At 41.3% G+C, this 18,718-nt stretch overlaps 2 protein-coding genes and 1 pseudogene across 3 annotated transcripts; all 3 read left to right on the forward strand.

Annotated features, from left to right (window-relative positions):
• Positions 1–942: 942 nt before the first annotated feature.
• Positions 943–1,317, forward strand: LOC136470301 (histone-lysine N-methyltransferase set9-like). Its single transcript, XM_066468190.1, has one exon. It carries the CDS (start codon positions 943–945, stop codon positions 1,315–1,317), a length of 375 nt encoding a protein of 124 aa, XP_066324287.1.
• A 123-nt stretch (positions 1,318–1,440) lies between these two features.
• LOC136478853 (small nucleolar RNA Z247) lies at positions 1,441–1,534 on the forward strand (annotated as a pseudogene).
• A 13,073-nt stretch (positions 1,535–14,607) lies between these two features.
• LOC136477701 (receptor kinase-like protein Xa21) lies at positions 14,608–18,511 on the forward strand. 2 transcript variants are annotated; one of them, XM_066475943.1, is made up of 3 exons: positions 14,609–14,818; positions 15,126–17,760; positions 17,851–18,511. In XM_066475943.1, exons 2-3 carry the CDS (start codon positions 15,144–15,146, stop codon positions 18,252–18,254), a joined length of 3,021 nt encoding a protein of 1,006 aa, XP_066332040.1. In that variant the 5' UTR covers positions 14,609–14,818; positions 15,126–15,143; the 3' UTR covers positions 18,255–18,511. The 2 variants fall into 2 exon arrangements, with proteins under 2 accessions (XP_066332039.1, XP_066332040.1); XM_066475942.1 differs by having other exon boundaries at positions 14,608–14,818; positions 15,126–18,511.
• The last annotated feature ends 207 nt before the right edge of the window (positions 18,512–18,718 follow it).

Genomic DNA, 18,718 nt, shown 5'->3' on the forward strand with positions numbered 1-18,718 from the left:
TGACCAAGTGTCTCTCGACTGCGTTGACGAGCTTCTCTTGTGTGACTGCAGTACTAGGTGACAATTTCATACAAGGATTAGCACAAATAATCTGCAGATCAGACTGAATATATGTAACCACAGTAGCACACTGCTAATCTAACTGTAACTAGACTCGGCTTGGAGGCTTGGAGCCTAGCTTGCACCCCTTATCCAAACAGGCAAACACCAAACTTCAATTGCCCCCAACCCCAACCACTCCATGAAGTACAAAAGAAATGAGATACTTCGCATACCTTTGGAAATTCAGGTGCGGCGTCTTGCTGCTGTGCTGGAAACTTCAATCCAACATCAGCATACAACAACGCACCGCCGTTGGCTGGGGCGGTTATGCAACCCGTGCAGTGCAACAAAGGAAATCCCACAATGCGCGATGGCATTGTATTCCTCATGACGTGCCTGCACAGCTGCTCGCCTGCTCCCAGCCACATCGCTTCTGTAATGTCGTGCTCACCCGTGGGCCGCCGTACTCCTTATCTCCGGCATCTTCGACCGCCTTAGAAGTGGCCCCGCTCACCTGGCTTCGTCGGAGAGGCGGAGACGCCATATTGATGCTCCCGCGCCCAGCGGCGCCCTGCCACCTAGTCGCCCAAACCACAAACTACGTCCACAGCCAACCACAGGCCACCCAACGACCTCCTGTTAGACGATATGACTTGTGTCTAGGTTCGGTGTATACTTGGGGGCCGGTGTATCTATGAGGCCTCTCCTAATTGTAGAACAAACCGGTAGAAGATAGAGATCACATGTGAATTATCTTGTTGTATCTCGCCCCTTGTACAAGCCACCGCCGGGGGGCTTTTCCCCGTGCTACTTAACACGTAACCGAGTGCCAGGGTGAGGCATCTCGTTCCACCATTTCTCACATGGTAATCAGAGCATCATTCCTAGAGGATTTGAAGAATGGCGCTCCCATCCTCCTCTGCAGAGTTTGCTAGTATCTCTCCTCTCGGTTTCCTTCCCGTCACCGAGAAGATGACAAGGAACAACCACGCCATGTGGAAGGCACAGGTCATCTCCGCGCTGAAGGGTGCCCAGATGGTGAACTTCATCGACCCGGCAGTGCACCCGCTGGAGCAGTTCCTGCCACCGAAGGACGACAAGATGGAGGATGAGCCACCCGTTGTAAACCCTGAGTTCGAAAAATTGGTGGCCAAGGATCAACAAGTTCTCAACTACTTGCTCACATCCCTCTCTCGGGAGATTGGATCTCAAGTCACGGCGGTGACTACGGCATCGACGGCATGGTCCGCCATCGAGGTGCTTCATGCGTCCTAGTCCAGAGCTCACGTCATCAGCACAAGGATGGCGCTCGCTACTGCGTCAAAGGGCGCGTCCTCCATGAGTGAGTATTTCACTAACATGAAATCATTGGTAGATGAGATGGCATCGGCTGGGCGTAAACTGGAAGATGAAGAGCTTGTCTCCTATATCCTAACCGGGTAGGATCTTGAATTCGACTCGGTTGTGTCTGCAGTGGCGGCGCGTGTTGAGCCCATCTTCGTGAATAAGCTCTATACCTAGCTCATCTCCTTCGAACAACGCATGGAGATTCATGGCGGGGGATAGCAATCCTCCACCAACATGGTCGCCAAGGTGTGGTTGCGGCAACCACTCCAACAACAACACGCGCGGTGGAGGTCACGGTGGCCGCGGCGGTTTTGGCCGTGGCCAGAAGGGCGGTCATGGTGGCGGCCATTTCCAGGCTAGCATCTTCTGCCAACTCTATGGCAAAGAAGGACACTACGTCGTATGCTGCTTCAAGAGGTTCAACACTTCATTTTCAGGACCACCACAAAAGAGCGCTACCGCAGCCACCTGTTCGTATGGCGTTGATACGAATTGGTACATGGACACCGGTGATACCGATCACATCACCGGGGAACTGGACAAGCTGACCGTCCATGACAAGTTTCACGGCGGGGAACAGGTTCAAGCTGCAAACGGGATAGGTATGGAGATTGCTAATGTTGGTCATAGTTATTTGCATTCCCCTAATCTCCACTTGAAAAACATTCTGCATGTTCCACAAGCACATAAGAGTCTTTGTTCCATTAATCGTCTCACATGAGACAATAATGTCTTTCTTGAATTTCATCCTGACCATTTTTCTATCAAGGAACAGGTGACGAGGAAAACCCTCCACAGAGGCAGATGTGAAGGGGGGCTTTATCCGTTGCGGTCATCTCCAAATAAACAAGCGCTCGGTGTCATCAAGTCGTCTGCTTCCTTGTGGCACTATAGGCTAGGTCATGCTTCCACTCGTGTAGTCCAGCAGGTCCTAAGCCGCCATAAGCTTCCTTTTTTCCATGATTCGAATAAAGATATGGTGTGCGATGCATGTCAACAAGGCAAGAGTCACCAATTGCCTTACCCTAGGTCAACTAGTGTGTCAACTAGTCCTATGGACCTCATTTTCTCTGATGTATGGGGGCCTACCCCAACTTCCATTGGTCGTCATAATTATTATGTGAGTTTTATTGATGATCATAGCAAATTTGTTTGGCTCTACCTATTGCGTCTTAAATCAGAAGTTTTTCAGTGTTTCTGTGATTTCCAAAATCTTGTTGAGCGACAATTTGGTCACAAAATTCATGCCATCCAAACAGATTGGGGGGAGAATATCAATCTCTGAATTCGTTCTTTCAACGCGTAGGCATTGCGCTTCATGTTTCCTGCCCTCATGCTCATCAACAAAATGGATCAGCAGAACGTAAGCAACGACATATTGTTGAAATGGGGCTTACACTTCTCGCTCATTCGTCTCTACCTCTAAAATTTTGGGATGAAGCATTTTCTACCGTTGTGTTTCTCATAAACCGGCTCCCGTCCAAAGTGATTAATGATGCAACCCCCTTTGAGCGCCTGTTTGTTAAACAACCTGATTATGGTTTTCTTCGTACTTTTGGATGTGCTGTTTGGCCGAATTTGAGACCCTACAATTCGAAGAAACTTTAGTTTCGATCAAAACAATGCGTCTTTCTTGGCTATAGTAACTTGCATAAAGGTTTTAAATGCCTTGATCCTAAAGAAGGGCGGATCTATGTTTCCCGTGACGTCATGTTTGATGAACATGTCTTTCCCTTTGCCACGCTTCACCCCAATGCTGGTGCACGTCTTCACTCCGAACTCGCCCTTCTTCCTGATGTCTTAAAAAATTCTTATGTTACCTTTGGGGATGCAAATTTTCATGATCAACAGTTAGCGTCTCCTACCTCTACTAATGCGTTACCAAGTTCTGGTGCTACTGTGCTTGATCTAGGAACAAACGCGGTCAGAAATCATCAAGAAACGCCGGCAGGGGAGCGTTATTTCATGTGCCACCCCTCCGGAGACAGCACTCGGCTCGAGATGGATCCACCTGACGCGGTGGCATCAGGCTCTGCTAGTGCAGGCGGATCGGCCTCGGGATCGGTAGGTCTGCCACCACCGGGGGTGCCCGTGTCGCCCACGGGCTCCGGATTTTCGTAGGTCACACCGAGATCTTCTGCGTTGACCGCTGCTTCGCCGCTCTTAGCCACACCATCTCCCGCGCCGCAGAGTGATCCCAGCGACGGGGGACCAGCAACAGCGCCAGTGACAGCGCCGCAGTTGGAGATTTTGTCACCGGGATCCACTACGGTTGGTGCTCCGGTGGACACAGGTGTGCAGCGTCCTACAACATGTCTTCAACATGGCATCCCCAAGCCGAAATCGTACATGGATGGTACGGTACGTTGGTGTATGCATACTAATTCCTCTACAGAAGAACCAACGACACTTGATGAAGCTCTTGCAGATGAGAATTGGGTTGCAGCTATGAACAGTGAGCATCAAGCCTTATTACGAAACAAGACATGGCATCTTGTTCCTCCTCCCAAAGGGAAGAATATCATAGGTTGTAAATGGGTTTACAAGGTAAAGCGCAAAGCTGACGGCACTGTTGATCGGTACAAGGCACGTCAGGTTGCAAAGGGTTTTAAACAATGTTATGGTATAGACTATGAAGATACGTTCAGCCCCGTGGTTAAGGCTGCAACGATACGGTTGATTCTGTCAATTGCGGTATCAAGAGGGTGGTCTCTTCGTCAACTTGATGTCCAAAATGCATTCCTTCATGGGATTCTAGAGGAAGAGGTTTACATGCAACAACCACCAGGCTATGCAGACAGGATACATCCCAATTATGTTTGCAAGTTAGATAAGGCGTTGTATGGGTTGAAACAGGCACCACGGGCGTGGTATGCAAGATTGTGTAAGAGGTGGGAGGCACTTGGCTTTGTTCCATTAAAGGCCGACACCTCCCTCTTCTACTACAGCCGTGGGAAGTACAACATCTTTGTGCTTGTGTATGTAGATGATATTATTGTTGCTAGCTCCTCATAAGAGGCAACAGAAGCATTACTCAAAGATCTACAGAGAGATTTTGCACTGAAGGACTAGGGGGATTTATATTACTTCCTAGGGATCGAAGTTAAGAAGACTTCAGACGGGTTGGTGCTATCTCAAGGAAGATATGCAGCTGATGTTCTCGCTCGTTCAAAGATGGACAAGGCAAAGGCTGTTGATACTCCTCTGTCTACTTCTGAGAAACTCAGTCTGACCGGTGGAAATAGACTCGGATCAGAGGACTCTACACGCTACAGAAACCTGGTTGGAGCATTACAATATTTGACTCTAACTCGGCCGGATATATCATTTGCCGTAAATAAGGTGTGTCAGTTCCTTCATGCACCAACTACAGTTCATTGGAGCACCGTGAAAAGGATCCTGAGATATATATGTTCATGGGACTATCAGTTTTGGGCTAAAAATTAAGAAGTCTAAATCTATGATGGTCAGTGCGTTTTCAGATGCAAATTGGGCAGGGTGCATTGATGACCGGAGGTCCACTGGAGGCTTTGTTGTATTTCTTGGGGACAACTTAGTCTCTTGGACGGCTCGAAAACAAGCTACAGTCTCTCGGTCTAGTACTGAGGCTGAATATAAAGCACTAGCCAACGCCACAGCTGAGATGATGTGGGTACAGAAGCTGTTGACAGAACTTGGTATTCATCATCCATCTGCTGCTCAGTTATGGTGTGATAATTTGGGTGCAAAATATCTATCAGCTAATCTGGTCTTCCATGCTAGAATGAAGCATATAGAAATTGATTTTCACTTCGTCAGAGAACGGGTAGCACAAAAGTTATTGGATATACGATTCATCAATACTGGCGATCAACTAGCTGATGGTTTTACCAAGGCGATCACGGCTGCAAAATTGAGACAATTTAGAGTCAATCTTAACCTTGTTAGTGGCTAAGATTGAGGGGGAGTGTTAGACGATATGACTTGTGTCTAGGTTTGGTGTATACTTGGGGGGCCGGTGTATCTATGAGGCCTCTCCTAGATTGTAGAACAAACCGGTAGGAGATAGAGATCACATGTGAATTATCTTGTTGTATCTTGCCCCTTGTACAAGCCACCGCCAGGGACTTTTCCCCGTGCTACTTAACACGTAACCAAGTGCCAGGGTGAGGCATCTCGTTCCACCATTTCTCACACTCCCAGGCCTGTGCCTCGTGAGTGTAGCCCTTCCCCAAAACCCCTAACCCCTAGGCCATAGGCCCTGATGCGGCAGCCGCGTGACGGTGGCACGCGGACGGCAGCGCGTTTCGGGAGGAGGAAGGAGACGAGGTGTTGTGCTCATGGGCCGTCGCGTCCGTGCGGGCCGAATTCAGCGAGCAGCTCATCTACTGGGCCCAAGTTCATCTGAACCCTCGGAAGCCCCGCGCGTACAGATATTCCTCGAGTTTTCCCTCCTTTCGTGCTTTGATTGAAGTGCCTACTGTCACCATCAGCAAAATCATGAGAAGCACAGCGTTTGCATAAAATTTCTCCCCAAATCGAATATTCACTAGTTTACTGCTCCCTTCATCCCAAATTATAAGTTATTCCAAGAATCTTGGAGAGTCAAATGATTTCAAGTTTGACCAAATTTATATAATAAAATAATAATATTTATGATACTAACTAAGTATCATTAGATTCTTCATTAATTATATTTTCATAGTATACCTATTTAATGTTATAAATCTTTGTAAATTTTTCTATAATTTTGGTCAAACTTGAGATGCTTCGACTCTCCAAGATTCTTGGAATGAGTTATAATTTGAAATGGAGGGAGTAGTACTTAACCGACTATACAATCAAAGTGCATGAATAAGCATCGTTTTTTATTATAAGTAATCTATATTATTCAGTGTTGATGGACCAGTAGGAACGAAAATGGCCAGGAATGGTTGAAAAAACCTTCTATCCCGTTGGGAAAACTTTCTACCGACTTTTGATTTCTCGTTTTTACCCAGAAATCGAAAATTAATTAGAACATACCGTTCTGAAAAATATAATGTTGTCGGATAGCCATTGATAACAATGAGAAACTGATAATTAAATCAAAAAAAATCAGTAGACCGAACCATAAAACGATAATGATTTGTTATAATCACATTGTTATGTATTTCATACATGATTTTTTTGTGGTATATACCAAGTGAATTATTTTAAAATACATGATTTTAAAATAATTCACTTGGTATATACCACAAACAAACATCAATGTTATTTATAAATAAGTAAGAAATATTGATATAAATGCTCTTAGATAGGTTGAGGAGCCATGTACTCGCTCTGTCTCTTTTTAATCGTTGTTCTCACTTCCTGAGAAATTAAACTTACTTAGCTTTGACCAAATATGTAAAAAAATATTTATAGTACATAATTAGTATCATTAAATAGATTATTAAATATATTTTTATAATAAACTTATTTGGGGATACAAATATTGCTAATATTTTCTACAAACCTAGTCAAACTTAAAAAAAAATAACCAACACGCATTCCATAATAACAACACTTAAAAAGAGATAGAGAGAGTATGACACAGGTGAGCATCGTCAATGTACCCTCTACTTTCATGCACCAGATTAATCGAGAGAAGATCCTTCGCCCTCACAACCTCATTTTGATCTCAGGATAACTTGTTTGTACTAGTCATGACTAGTCGTTCCAACCCGTACGAGTTACAAATTCGGGCTAAAACTCTTTATAGTTCGGGTGAAAAATAATAGAATACAATTTTGACATTTTAACATTAGATATAGATAACCCATGAGCGAACAGTGCCACACGATACGTTCTGGAAGACCGATCATCCCAGGGAACCAAATCAGATTTGGCCCGTGTTTAGTTTGGGGGAAAGTTGGAATTTGACTACTGTAGCATTTTTGTTTTTATTTGGCAATCATGGATTAATTAGGCTCAAAACGTTCGTCTCGCGATTTCCAACCAAACTGTGCAATTAGTTTTTTTTCGTCTATATTTAATGCTCCATACATGTATCATAAGATTCGATGTGATAGCTACTGTAGCACTTTTTATGAAAAGTTTTTGAACTCAACGCGCGGTTGTTGGGAACGAAAATCCAGCGCCGGTAGACCATTCCACTAGCTAATGTTTGGCAGCATCGAAACCGCACCAGACATGTCGCACATCAGCCTGGAATATCTGGACACGCCGCAACAATCTTGTCCAGCTCAAACAACAACGACGGCGCTGAGTGACGGGACGAAAGCTGAAAGGTGGCGGTAACTAGGGCCGTGTTTAGTTGGGACGAATTGGCGCCGGTGAAATCACTGCAGCACCAGCAGCGTTTTGGTTGTATTTGATAATAATTATCCAATTGTTGACTAATTAGGCTTAAAATGTTCGTCTCGTAAAGTACAATTAAACTGTGCAATTAGTTTTTGATTTCGTTAACATTTAGTACTCCATGCTTGTACCGTAAATTTGATGTGATGAAGAATCTTCTTTTTGTATAGTGTTAAAGTTTGGATTCTGGGTGAACTAAACATGGCCTAGTAGTCAGTTTGACGGACTCGGGGTCTTCGCTGATAGTCAAGCTAAGCTAAGGTGCTGGTAGCGCCAATATGCGGATGTAACGTGTTTCATTTTATTTTGGGCCAGTTTTAGTGTAAAGTTATCCTCTTTGTTATTAGGGATGGAAAATGAAAAAATAGATATCCAAATTATCTGATATCTGTATCCGCTAAAACTTGTAATATGGATATCCGTATTTGTATCCGTTTCTAATATGGATACTAAATGGATATATCCGAATTCGTTTTCAGTGTTTTTCTCTATCCGAATCCAGATCCGTATTCGGCAATATCCGTATCCACAAAGAAAACAAGATATCATGAACCTACTTAAAAGTTTTCACTCCGTAGTGAGTGACCAATTATTTAATTTTATTATTACTAATAATGCATTGAACTCATTTAATACTATATCTATTAATAACTTTTAGGATTAATTTAAAATGATTAATAATACATAAAGATTAAATTAATTTTATTATTATTATTTATTTTAATCCTAATATTTTTGTCCTTTTAAATTATTTTAATACTTTAGTTTATTTATTTATTGATGTAATTTATTTATATAAATTTGTAATTTCATGATAAATAACTATATAAATATAATATTGATTGCTTAATTGAAATATTTATTAAATATTTATTGATAACTATATTATTTTAATGTGCTATGCTTGTTTATGCTATATACACAAGGCTTTAATCTCTGATAATTTTGTAATTCCAATACTATTGATAAAGTAAAATGCCTATTTGTTTTTTGTTTTCTACCATTTTTATTTGAATGTCTTCACTTGATCTATTATTTTATTCAATATTATCCATTATAATTTAGTTTACTTCGCTATTGGAGATTATTATAAGTGTACTTTATTTATTCACTTTGGTTAACGATGTACTTAGTAGTAAATTTTTATTCATGTATGTTAAATTTAACAATATACATTCTGAGCTAACTTGATAATATCCAAATAGAGATCCAAATCCGAAACACCTGTTTTGTATTTGTATTAAAAAATATCCGAATCTGTATTCAAACTTTAATTAAAGTGTGATACAAAATGATATTCAGATCCGATTCCATGCGAATCCAATCCGTTTCTATCCCTATTTGTTATTGCCGATGAACTGTTCGACAAAGGTAAATTCTCCTACTTTATGTACTAATGCTAGTAATAGTATATTGCTTATGCTAACGCTACGGTAAAATACAACAATAACAACAACAACAAAGCCTTTAAGTCCCAAACAAGTTGGGTAGGCTAGAGTTGAAACCCAACAGAAACAATCAAGGTTCAGGCACGTGAATAGCTGTCTTCCAAGCATTCCTATCTAAGGCTAAGTCTTTGGGTATATTCCATCCTTTCAAGTCTCCTTTTATTGCCTCTACCCAAGTCAACTTCGGTCTTCCTCTGCCTCTCTTCACGTTACTATCCTGACTTAGGATTCCACTACGCACCGGTGCATCTGGAGGTCTCCGTTGCAAATGTCCAAACCATCTCAACCGGTGTTGGACAAGCTTTTCTTCAATTGGCGCTACCCCTAATCTCTCACGTATATCATCGTTCCGAACTCGATCCCTTCTTGTATGCCCGCAAATCCAACGCAACATACGCATTTCCGCGACACTTAGCTGTTGAATATGTCGTCTTTTCGTAGGCCAACATTCTGCACCATACAACATAACAGGTCTAATCGCCGTCCTATAAAACTTGCCTTTTAGCTTCTGTGGTACCCTTTTGTCACATAGGACACCAGACGCTTGCCGCCACTTCATCCACCCTGCTTTGATTCTATGGCTAACATCTTCATCAATATCTCCGTCCCTCTGTAGCATTGATCCTAAATATCGAAAGGTATCCATCCTAGGCACTACTTGACCTTCCAAACTAACATCTTCCTCCTCCCGAGTAGTAGTGCCGAAGTCACATCTCATATACTCAGTTTTAGTTCTACTAAGTCTAAAACCTTTGGATTCCAAAGTCTCCCGCCATAACTCCAGTTTCTGATTCACTCCTGTCCGGCTTTCATCAACTAGCACTACATCGTCCGCGAAAAGCATACACCAAGGGATGTCCCCTTGTATGTCACAAAACAAAATAAAATTTATAAAATTTGAGGCTATAAAGAAATCAAACACTTTTGTCACATAAAGACATGACCATATATTCATACACAATAGAGGTCTAAACACGACGGCGAAACGTGAACATAGAAGCCAAAATGTATATGATTCTCGAAGGTGCTTCCATTCTGCACTGTATTCAGGTTTAAGATACCCCAGCATTGCTGAGCAAAGGGGCAGTGCCAGAAAAGATGCTCGACGGTTTCTTCAACCATCAACGAGTAGATCTCGCAGGTGTAAAATTCCAGAGCCATATTCTTCCTTCTGAAGATGTTTCTTGTACTTAATCTATTTTTAAGCAGCAACCAGCAAAAGACCTCGTGCTTTGGCTGACAAAAGGATTTCCAGAGCCACTTGAAAGCTGGATCAACTTCATGATGTCCAATGAGTCTCCTGTATGCTGCTGCAGATTTGAATCTTGTTGTACCTCTAGTATAAGCCCAAACATCATTGGAATCTTCCAGGATGTTTCCAACATTACCTGTTGCAGACTGAGCATTTGATCAAAGGTCACTTGGGATAGTGGTAGGTTTAGCAGATCAGTGGTAATCTCCTGGTTAAAGTCTTTGCTGACTGAAATAGAATGATTTTTTTTTTTTTTTTTTTTTTTTTTTTTTTTTTTTTTTTTTGCAAAAGAACTCAATTGAGGAAAATGTTGCTCCAGAATCTGAGATGACCATCTATCTTTCCAGAAGAAACAAGCAGACTGTCCATTCTTGACTTGGAATGAAAATTAGTAGCTATGTACAATGTTATGTTCTGTTTATAAGTCTTTAGTCCAAAGGTTATTGTGCGAAGTTTAAATCCATAAACACTGAAATGATCAACTCTGAGGCTATTCGTGGATACTGTATCGCAGTCCAAATATCAACACATCTAGCCTAGCAGGCTCGACATGCTTGCTACTTCCGCCGTTCTAAATTATAAGTTGTTTTGACTTTTATGATACATTTATTTTGCTATGCATCTATATATAACGTATCTCTAGATACATAGCAAATTCTATGTATCAAAAAAGTCAAAGCGACTTATAATTTGGAACGGAGGAAGTAGATAGTGATGTAATCATAGGCTGCGAAGCTGCAGCATGCCGCCGGGGTTTGCCGACCCTGACAAATTTTAAAATTTTCAATAGAAAATTAATTTATATAGATATATAGTGTTAATAGTTCCTAATGAATCCATCAATTTTCACACAAGACCTTGATAGCCATTTGGTCTAGAATTGCCCCCCATAGACAAGTAGTGTTGCGAGATTCTTTTATGATTTATTATGTTTTTTGTTACTTATATAATGAATTGTGGAAGCAAATTTTATAATTATTTGCTGAATTGCTAAATAGAGTTTATCGAGTTCTATCTTAAAATCTTGATGTGGTATACCCTTTTGTAAAATCCTAGACCCGTCCCTAGGAGTGATGGAGGCTTGTTGGGGCATATACTTTCATGGGATGTTTGGACCTATAAATATTGTGATTTCATTGCTTTTGTAATAATTTTTGGGATTCTATGATAAAAAAAGATACATTTTCTAAATTCCAACAGTATTCACAGTTTGCAAGAATCGTGCGAAGCACGGCATTATATAGATAGACTATTCATGTCCAGATAAAGATGCATACAAGTCTGATTGGACGCGCTACCTAGTCAGCTGTCAAAGATAACCTATGGAGGAATCATGTCCACACGATGCATTCTATTCTGCAAGCGCGATAATTAAAAAAACAAATTTGATTTCAACATATAGCAGCATGTTCGGTTGGTTGGTGCTTATCGTATATGATCGTAAATTTTCAGCCGGAACAGTATTTTTCTCTCACAACAAACCAGCCAGCAGTACTTCTTCACGAACCAGCAACGATACGAACCAGCCAACCGAACAGACCGGAGATTATTCCACGAGCCAATTATGTTGTCGGTGTCGAAGTTGTAGGAGACATGTCTCACATCGGTCCGGAATATCTCTATCAGGAAAAAAAGTACTCCTTTGGGTCTAAAAGAACCCGTGCTAATCAAATTTTAAAAAGTTTGACTAGACTTCAAAAAATATTAATAATATTTATATCTTAAAATAAATCTGTTATAAAATATATTAAAATAATTTATCTAATGATATTAATTATATACCATAATATCAATATTTTCTTATACAGTATATATTTCATCGGCTACTTCCAGCTCCTTTCAGCTTGTTCTCTCTCACAGAACATTATTGAATCATCCGAAATCATCCAAAATCATCCGAAAGTAGAACAGCCGAACAGGCTTTTTGTCTTTTTAGAAAATGAGAATGACAATTTTTACAAGACAAGGGCATATAGTACTCCCTCGGTCTCATAAAGATTGTCTTGTCACATTACTCTTATTTTTTCTCTTTTTTACTCCCATCTCTCTTTTTTCCTGTCACCGGCACCATAACCCCACGCTACCGCCCGTTCCACCATGCAACCCTCCTCCTTGGTGACCTTGACGACAACAGCCTCGTTGAAGACATGAAGAGCTGCGCGAGTCCCACCCTCCTCATCGGTACGGGCAAAACGACGGAGGCACAGGCGGTAGAGGAGGCCAGTGCGAGCGTGTGCGGTGGAATCTGGGAATGGAGAAGCTGTCGCGATGAGGCCAATGCGGGCATGGGAAGCGCAAGTCCCCACCACCCTCTGCTTGTGAGAGTGATGACGGGAGTGTTCGGCTGCTCGTAAATTGAGCCTATCTATTGATGCCTATTGATGCTCATGCTTGGTCGGCACCAAATTGTGCCCGCCCCTCCTCAATCCTCGTGTTTGTCTCCGAATGAAGCACATCCATGGCTCTCATGTCCATCCCCACGCCACGTCTTACAGAAATTTTACAGGAATCAACTTTTTATAGAAAAAATATAAAAATATATAAAAAAACATATGTGTTCCAAATATGACTGAATTGGTTTAGTGGGAAGATAATAGAGCCTAAATAATCATGGAATCAGAGATGATTCAATTTTCATATAGAAAGGCGGGTTTCGGCGTTGTTTGTGCCACATTCAGCAGCGGTATTTCTCTTTCGTCTTTTAATAAAAATTTTGCACTGTAGGGGCTGCGGCCCCTCCAGATTCTTCAAACACACACACCCACACACACACAATCTACTACTCAAAGCCAGATCGAGTTTTTTTTTCTACGGACTGCTGAGTTAGATAGTTTTTTTTTAATGCAGGAACATGTCCAGCTTTAATATTATCTTTCACTCATAATGATGTATGTTGATGATTTAGATGTAAATTTATAGGGCTACTTTGCATTATCTTTTACATAATAATAAAGATGGGTAATTTATATATAATTTATTATTTGTTTTAAATTATCCTCAATAATGACTAAGGTGGGTAACTTAGATTCAAATTTGAAGGGATTATTTTAAATTATCTTCATAATGGTAGGGATGAGTAATTTAGGTAAAATTTAGAGGATTACTACATTTTTTATAAAGAGAGGATTACATGTATTTTTATTGTTTTCTATAATTGGAGAGATAGGTATTGTGTTTTTTTTATAAAACACAATAGATACGATCGCTATTCTTAGTGATAGAATCTACCAAATCAAAGTATAGAAGTTTATGACTACGATTGTGGAAATTTTAAGAATTTTATTTTTTCTGCCGTGTTTCGTGAGGTTAACGTGGATAATCTTTTGGACCCTCTAATTACTGTATACTAAGATACAAATTGACTTGACCCACTACCATGTCGAATATAAGCTATGAAAAAATCACGCCCACTCGATCATTCTCGAAGGCAAATCTGACCTGGAAATAAAAATCCAGCACTGGTAGACCATTCCACGTGCTGAGTTTTGTCAGCACCACATACTCCTGGGCCCCGTTCGGCTGGCTGAAAAAACGGTTGATGCTGATACTGATTTGTTATGAGAAAAAAATATTGTTATTTTGCTGAAACGGTACGGCTGATAAATTGAAGTGAACAGGACGCTGGTCCTGCATCGCACATCAGGCAAAATATCTTTGTCCGGTTACTGCTGAAAGGTATGGGGTTCGACTATTCGAGGCTGCACACAACCCAACAAAGCAACAAGCAACAATCGTGTCTACTCCCTCTGTCCTAAAATATCTGTCGCTTTCGCTTCCCGAGAAACAACTTTGATAAAATATATATTACAAAATATTAATATTTATGGTACATAATTAGTATCATTGGAAAGATCTTTAAATCTAGTTTTTTAATAAATTTATTTGGAGATACAAATGTTGTACGTATTTTCTATAAATCGAGTCAAACTTGTGGCACGAAAACCGAAAACAACATTTAATATGGGACAAAGGGATTACCTCACACAGCGACATCGGCGCTGAGGGATGGGATGGAAGCGGAAAAGTGGCGGTTACGGACGAGTTTGACGGACTTTGGGTCTTCGCTGAAACGGCGGTCAAGCTAAGCTAAGGCAGGCGTCAGCGTCACAATAACCCTGTTCGCTCGTTGGTTTCAGCCAAACTTATTTAACCAGCCAAGCCAATATTTTCCTTAAAAAACCCAGCACCAGCCAGCCTAAACTAGCACCAGCACCAGCACCCACCAGCAAACAGGGCGAATGTGTGGGTGCAGTGGTGCCGTAAAACTGTTTTTAAACCCCCGGGACCTCAGGCAGCTGAGCATCCAGCTCAAACTTCACAGACCAAACATCGGTTCGAGGCAAGAACAAAGCAGAACAACAAGGCTGCTCGGTTGTGTCCTGTGTTCTCCGGCACAGCCACAGCACAGGTACCCTGTCCTACCCTATTCTCTCTCTCATCCCCCACTTAGCCCTCTGTCAGGCATGATTATAGAACTTATTTCTGGGAATCAAGTGTGAAATTACTCAAAATTTAGCCTTTCTTTTGTTGGCTTCATTCTATAACAATATAATAGAGCATTTCCATAAAAAAAACATAAAAGAAATATCGTCTGGGGAGACAAGATTGCAAGCTTTGCTCAAACATCTGCTTACAGCATGGAAGCGACATAGTTCCTCAAGTTTGAGCATGTGTAAACATAATATGCTTCGAAGTTTATGCTTTATATTTTGCAGGTGGCAGGAAGGTGCATCATGTGTCCTTCCAAGCAGCAGGCGAGACTCGCCATTCCCGTCCTTACACTATTGCTGTTGCTGCTGCTGTGCTATGGAGTTGGAAACGTCCATTGCTCAACCATTCGTCAGAACAGAATAGATCTGCAGGCACTGCTCGATTTCAAGCAGGGCGTCAGCGACCCATCTGGAGCCTTGAGCAATTGGAGCTCGAGCTCCCACTTCTGTCGGTGGAATGGTGTCACCTGCACCAGGACGCGACCATATCGCCTCCGGTGGCTGAACCTCACCGGTCAAAGTTTGTCCGGTCAAATCAGCTCCTCTCTTAGCAACCTTACTTTCCTTAATTTTCTTGATCTCTCCAATAATAACTTTGTTGGTCCCTTACCACCTCTTCTAGGCCGCCTGCGACAACTGCAATTCCTATGGTTGGAACAAAACAGTTTGTCTGGGAACATTCCTGATGCACTTGCAAACTGCTCCAACTTGACCTCCTTAGATATATCTTCAAACGTACTAGAGGGTTCAATTCCTCCAAAATTGGGCACTCTAGCAAATCTAACATATCTCAGTTTGCATTCAAATCAACTCGAGGGAAGCATTCCTGGTGAGCTTGGCCAATTGGTGAACTTAAAAAGCTTGCTTCTTAATAACAACAATCTTTCAGGTGAAGTTCCACATGCCATCTTTAGTCTTTCTTCTTTGCAATATCTATATCTACATTTCAATTTCTTAGGCAAGGCATTGCCATCTAACATAGGAGAGCTTCTCCCTAATCTAATAGAGTTTACCTTAGAAAACAACACGTTTGAAGGTCCCATCCCAGCTTCCCTAGGCAATGCTCTAGGACTACAAACCTTAGATTTATCATCTAACAATTTCACAGGGAAAATTCCTACTTCTTTCGGAAAACTTTCAAATTTGACTTTCCTAAATCTTCAGTTAAACCGGCTTATAGCAAGGAACAACCAGGACTGGGAATTTTTTAATGCATTAAGAAACTGTAGATATCTACGGGTACTCTCACTCTCTTACAATGACCTGCAGGGATCTCTTCCATCATCAATCGGTAACCTATCCAGCAGTCTTGAAACGCTTCTGTTAGGTGGAAACAGCTTGGCTGGGCAAGTTCCACAGAGCATAGGGAAACTTAGCGCGTTAACTACGCTGGGACTAGGTAACAATTACTTTAGTGGTACAATTGAAGGATGGGTGGAAAATTTAAGAAGTCTACGAGTGCTAAATCTAAGATATAACGACTTCACTGGCCCAATCCTATCGAATATTAGCAATCTTACTCAGCTGTTGTACCTTTATTTAGACAAAAATGGATTTGAAGGCCCCATACCAGCCAGATTGGGAAATCTTCAGCACCTACTAGAGCTGAACCTTAGCTATAACAATTTTGAAGGGTATATACCACCAAACTTCGGAAACATTCAAGGACTCATACTGTTGGACCTGAGCCACAACAACCTACAAGGTGACATAACTCTAGATATTAGGAAACTTAAACAGCTCGCAGACCTACGTCTTTCATCAAACAAGATTAGTGGAGAAATCCCAGAAACCTTTGGCGAGTGCCAACAATTAGAAAACCTCCAAATGAATGAAAATTACCTCATAGGAAACATTCCAACATCTTTCAAGGGCCTACTGAGCTTAGAAACACTAAATCTTTCTCACAATAACTTGTCTGGTACCATTCCAACCTTTTTGAAGGATCTATCACTTCTCGATAAGCTGGATCTTTCATACAATTATCTCCAAGGAGAAATACCAACCAATGGAGTATTTGCAAATGCAACAGCTGTTTCTCTCATGAACAATTGGGGGCTTTGTGGTGGAGTGAGGGATCTCCATATGCCTGTGTGCCCTGCAGTTACTTGGGGAACAAAATGGAAGCGCCATTGGATCATCATATCAACTCTAGTATTTGCCTTCATTTCACTCGGGATGTCAATTTACATTATATTCCTTGGGAAGAAAACATCAAGAAGGCCATACTTATTGCTCCTTTCTTTTGGTAAAAACTTCCCTAGAGTTTCTTATAATGATATAGCTCAAGTTACACGGAATTTTTCAGAGTCCAACTTAATTGGAAAAGGAAGCTATGGTTCAGTATACAGAGGGAAGTTAAATCAAGCCAAAATCCAAGTTGCTATAAAGGTTTTTGACCTTAATATAAGATTTGCAGACCGAAGTTTTGTTTCAGAATGTGAGGCTTTGAGAACCATCCGGCATCGGAACCTTCTTCCTGTACTAAGTGCATGTTCAACTATAGACAATAATGGTAACGAGTTCAAAGCTCTAATTTATGAGTTCATGGCCAGCGGCAATTTGGATACATGGCTGCATCAGAAACATGGTGGTGTAGGTGTAGCTCCGAAAGGTTTAGGGTTAGCTCAAAGAATAAGCATATGTGTTGATGTAGCTGATGCATTGGCCTATTTACACCATGACTGTGGAAGGCCTATTGTTCACTGTGATCTGAAACCAACTAATATCCTTCTTGATGATGACATGAATGCTCATTTAGGGGACTTTGGGATTGCAAGTCTTGTTGTTGATTCCACTGGACAGTCAGGTTGTAGTAGTTCACTTGCTGTGACGGGAACTATAGGGTATATAGCTCCAGGTATAAATCCAGAATGTTGTCATCTCATCATGTACTTGTATATAAATCTATCTGCTATGCGCACAATAATTGTTTTCTTCTATTTTTTAGAGTATGCTCAAACTGTTCATGCAACAACCTATGGGGATGTTTATAGTTTTGGAGTAGTACTTCTGGAGATGCTAATAGGAAAAAGACCAACTGATCCTATGTTTGAAGGTGAACTCAGCATTATCAGCTTTGTGGAGAGAAAATTTCCAGATCAAGTGCTAGATATCATCGATGCTCATGTCCAAGAAGAATGCAAAGGATTTAATAAAGTAACAGTGGGAGCAGAAAATGAGGCCTATCGATGTGTGCTATCCCTCTTGCAAGTTGCCCTTGCTTGCACGCTTCGATTACCAAGTGAAAGAATGAGCCTGAGAGAAGTAGCCATTAACTTGCATGCCATCAAAAAATCATATATACTCTCATGCTCATGTGGAAGTAGCCATTTAACTCGCCCCAGAAAGTAATATAATCGTGGGAGTATGTCACAATGACTAGATGAGACCAAGCCATACTTTTGTGGATCTTGTGTAATTATTTTAGATTTTCTTTGAAATTGACATAAAGATGGCAAATCAGGCATGAGTAGCGTGGTGAAACCGCAGAACTATCTTGCTAGTAAACATATGTGCTGGACCGACAAGTTGTATGTAGTACAAGGCTATCAGCCCATACCAAGATTTGATTTTTGAACATTTCAAAAATCGATTTGGTTAAGCATAAATTAGTGATTTTCATGAAGTGTTATGGATCGCTTTGATGGATAATATCTTGTTTGACCATGCTCATCTCTGCTCATGTTGATGATGAGAAACCAAATCCAAAACATTACCTCAAAAAATAGGAAGAAAACCCACCCAGCCATGGGCGCAACGAATGTTCATGGCCTGACCTCTACTCAGGCGACTTTACCAAGTGTCAATGGATTACA

This window comes from Miscanthus floridulus, chromosome 8 (genome assembly GCF_019320115.1).
Source record: "Miscanthus floridulus cultivar M001 chromosome 8, ASM1932011v1, whole genome shotgun sequence".
In the NCBI taxonomy this organism is placed as follows: Eukaryota; Viridiplantae; Streptophyta; class Magnoliopsida; order Poales; family Poaceae; genus Miscanthus; species Miscanthus floridulus.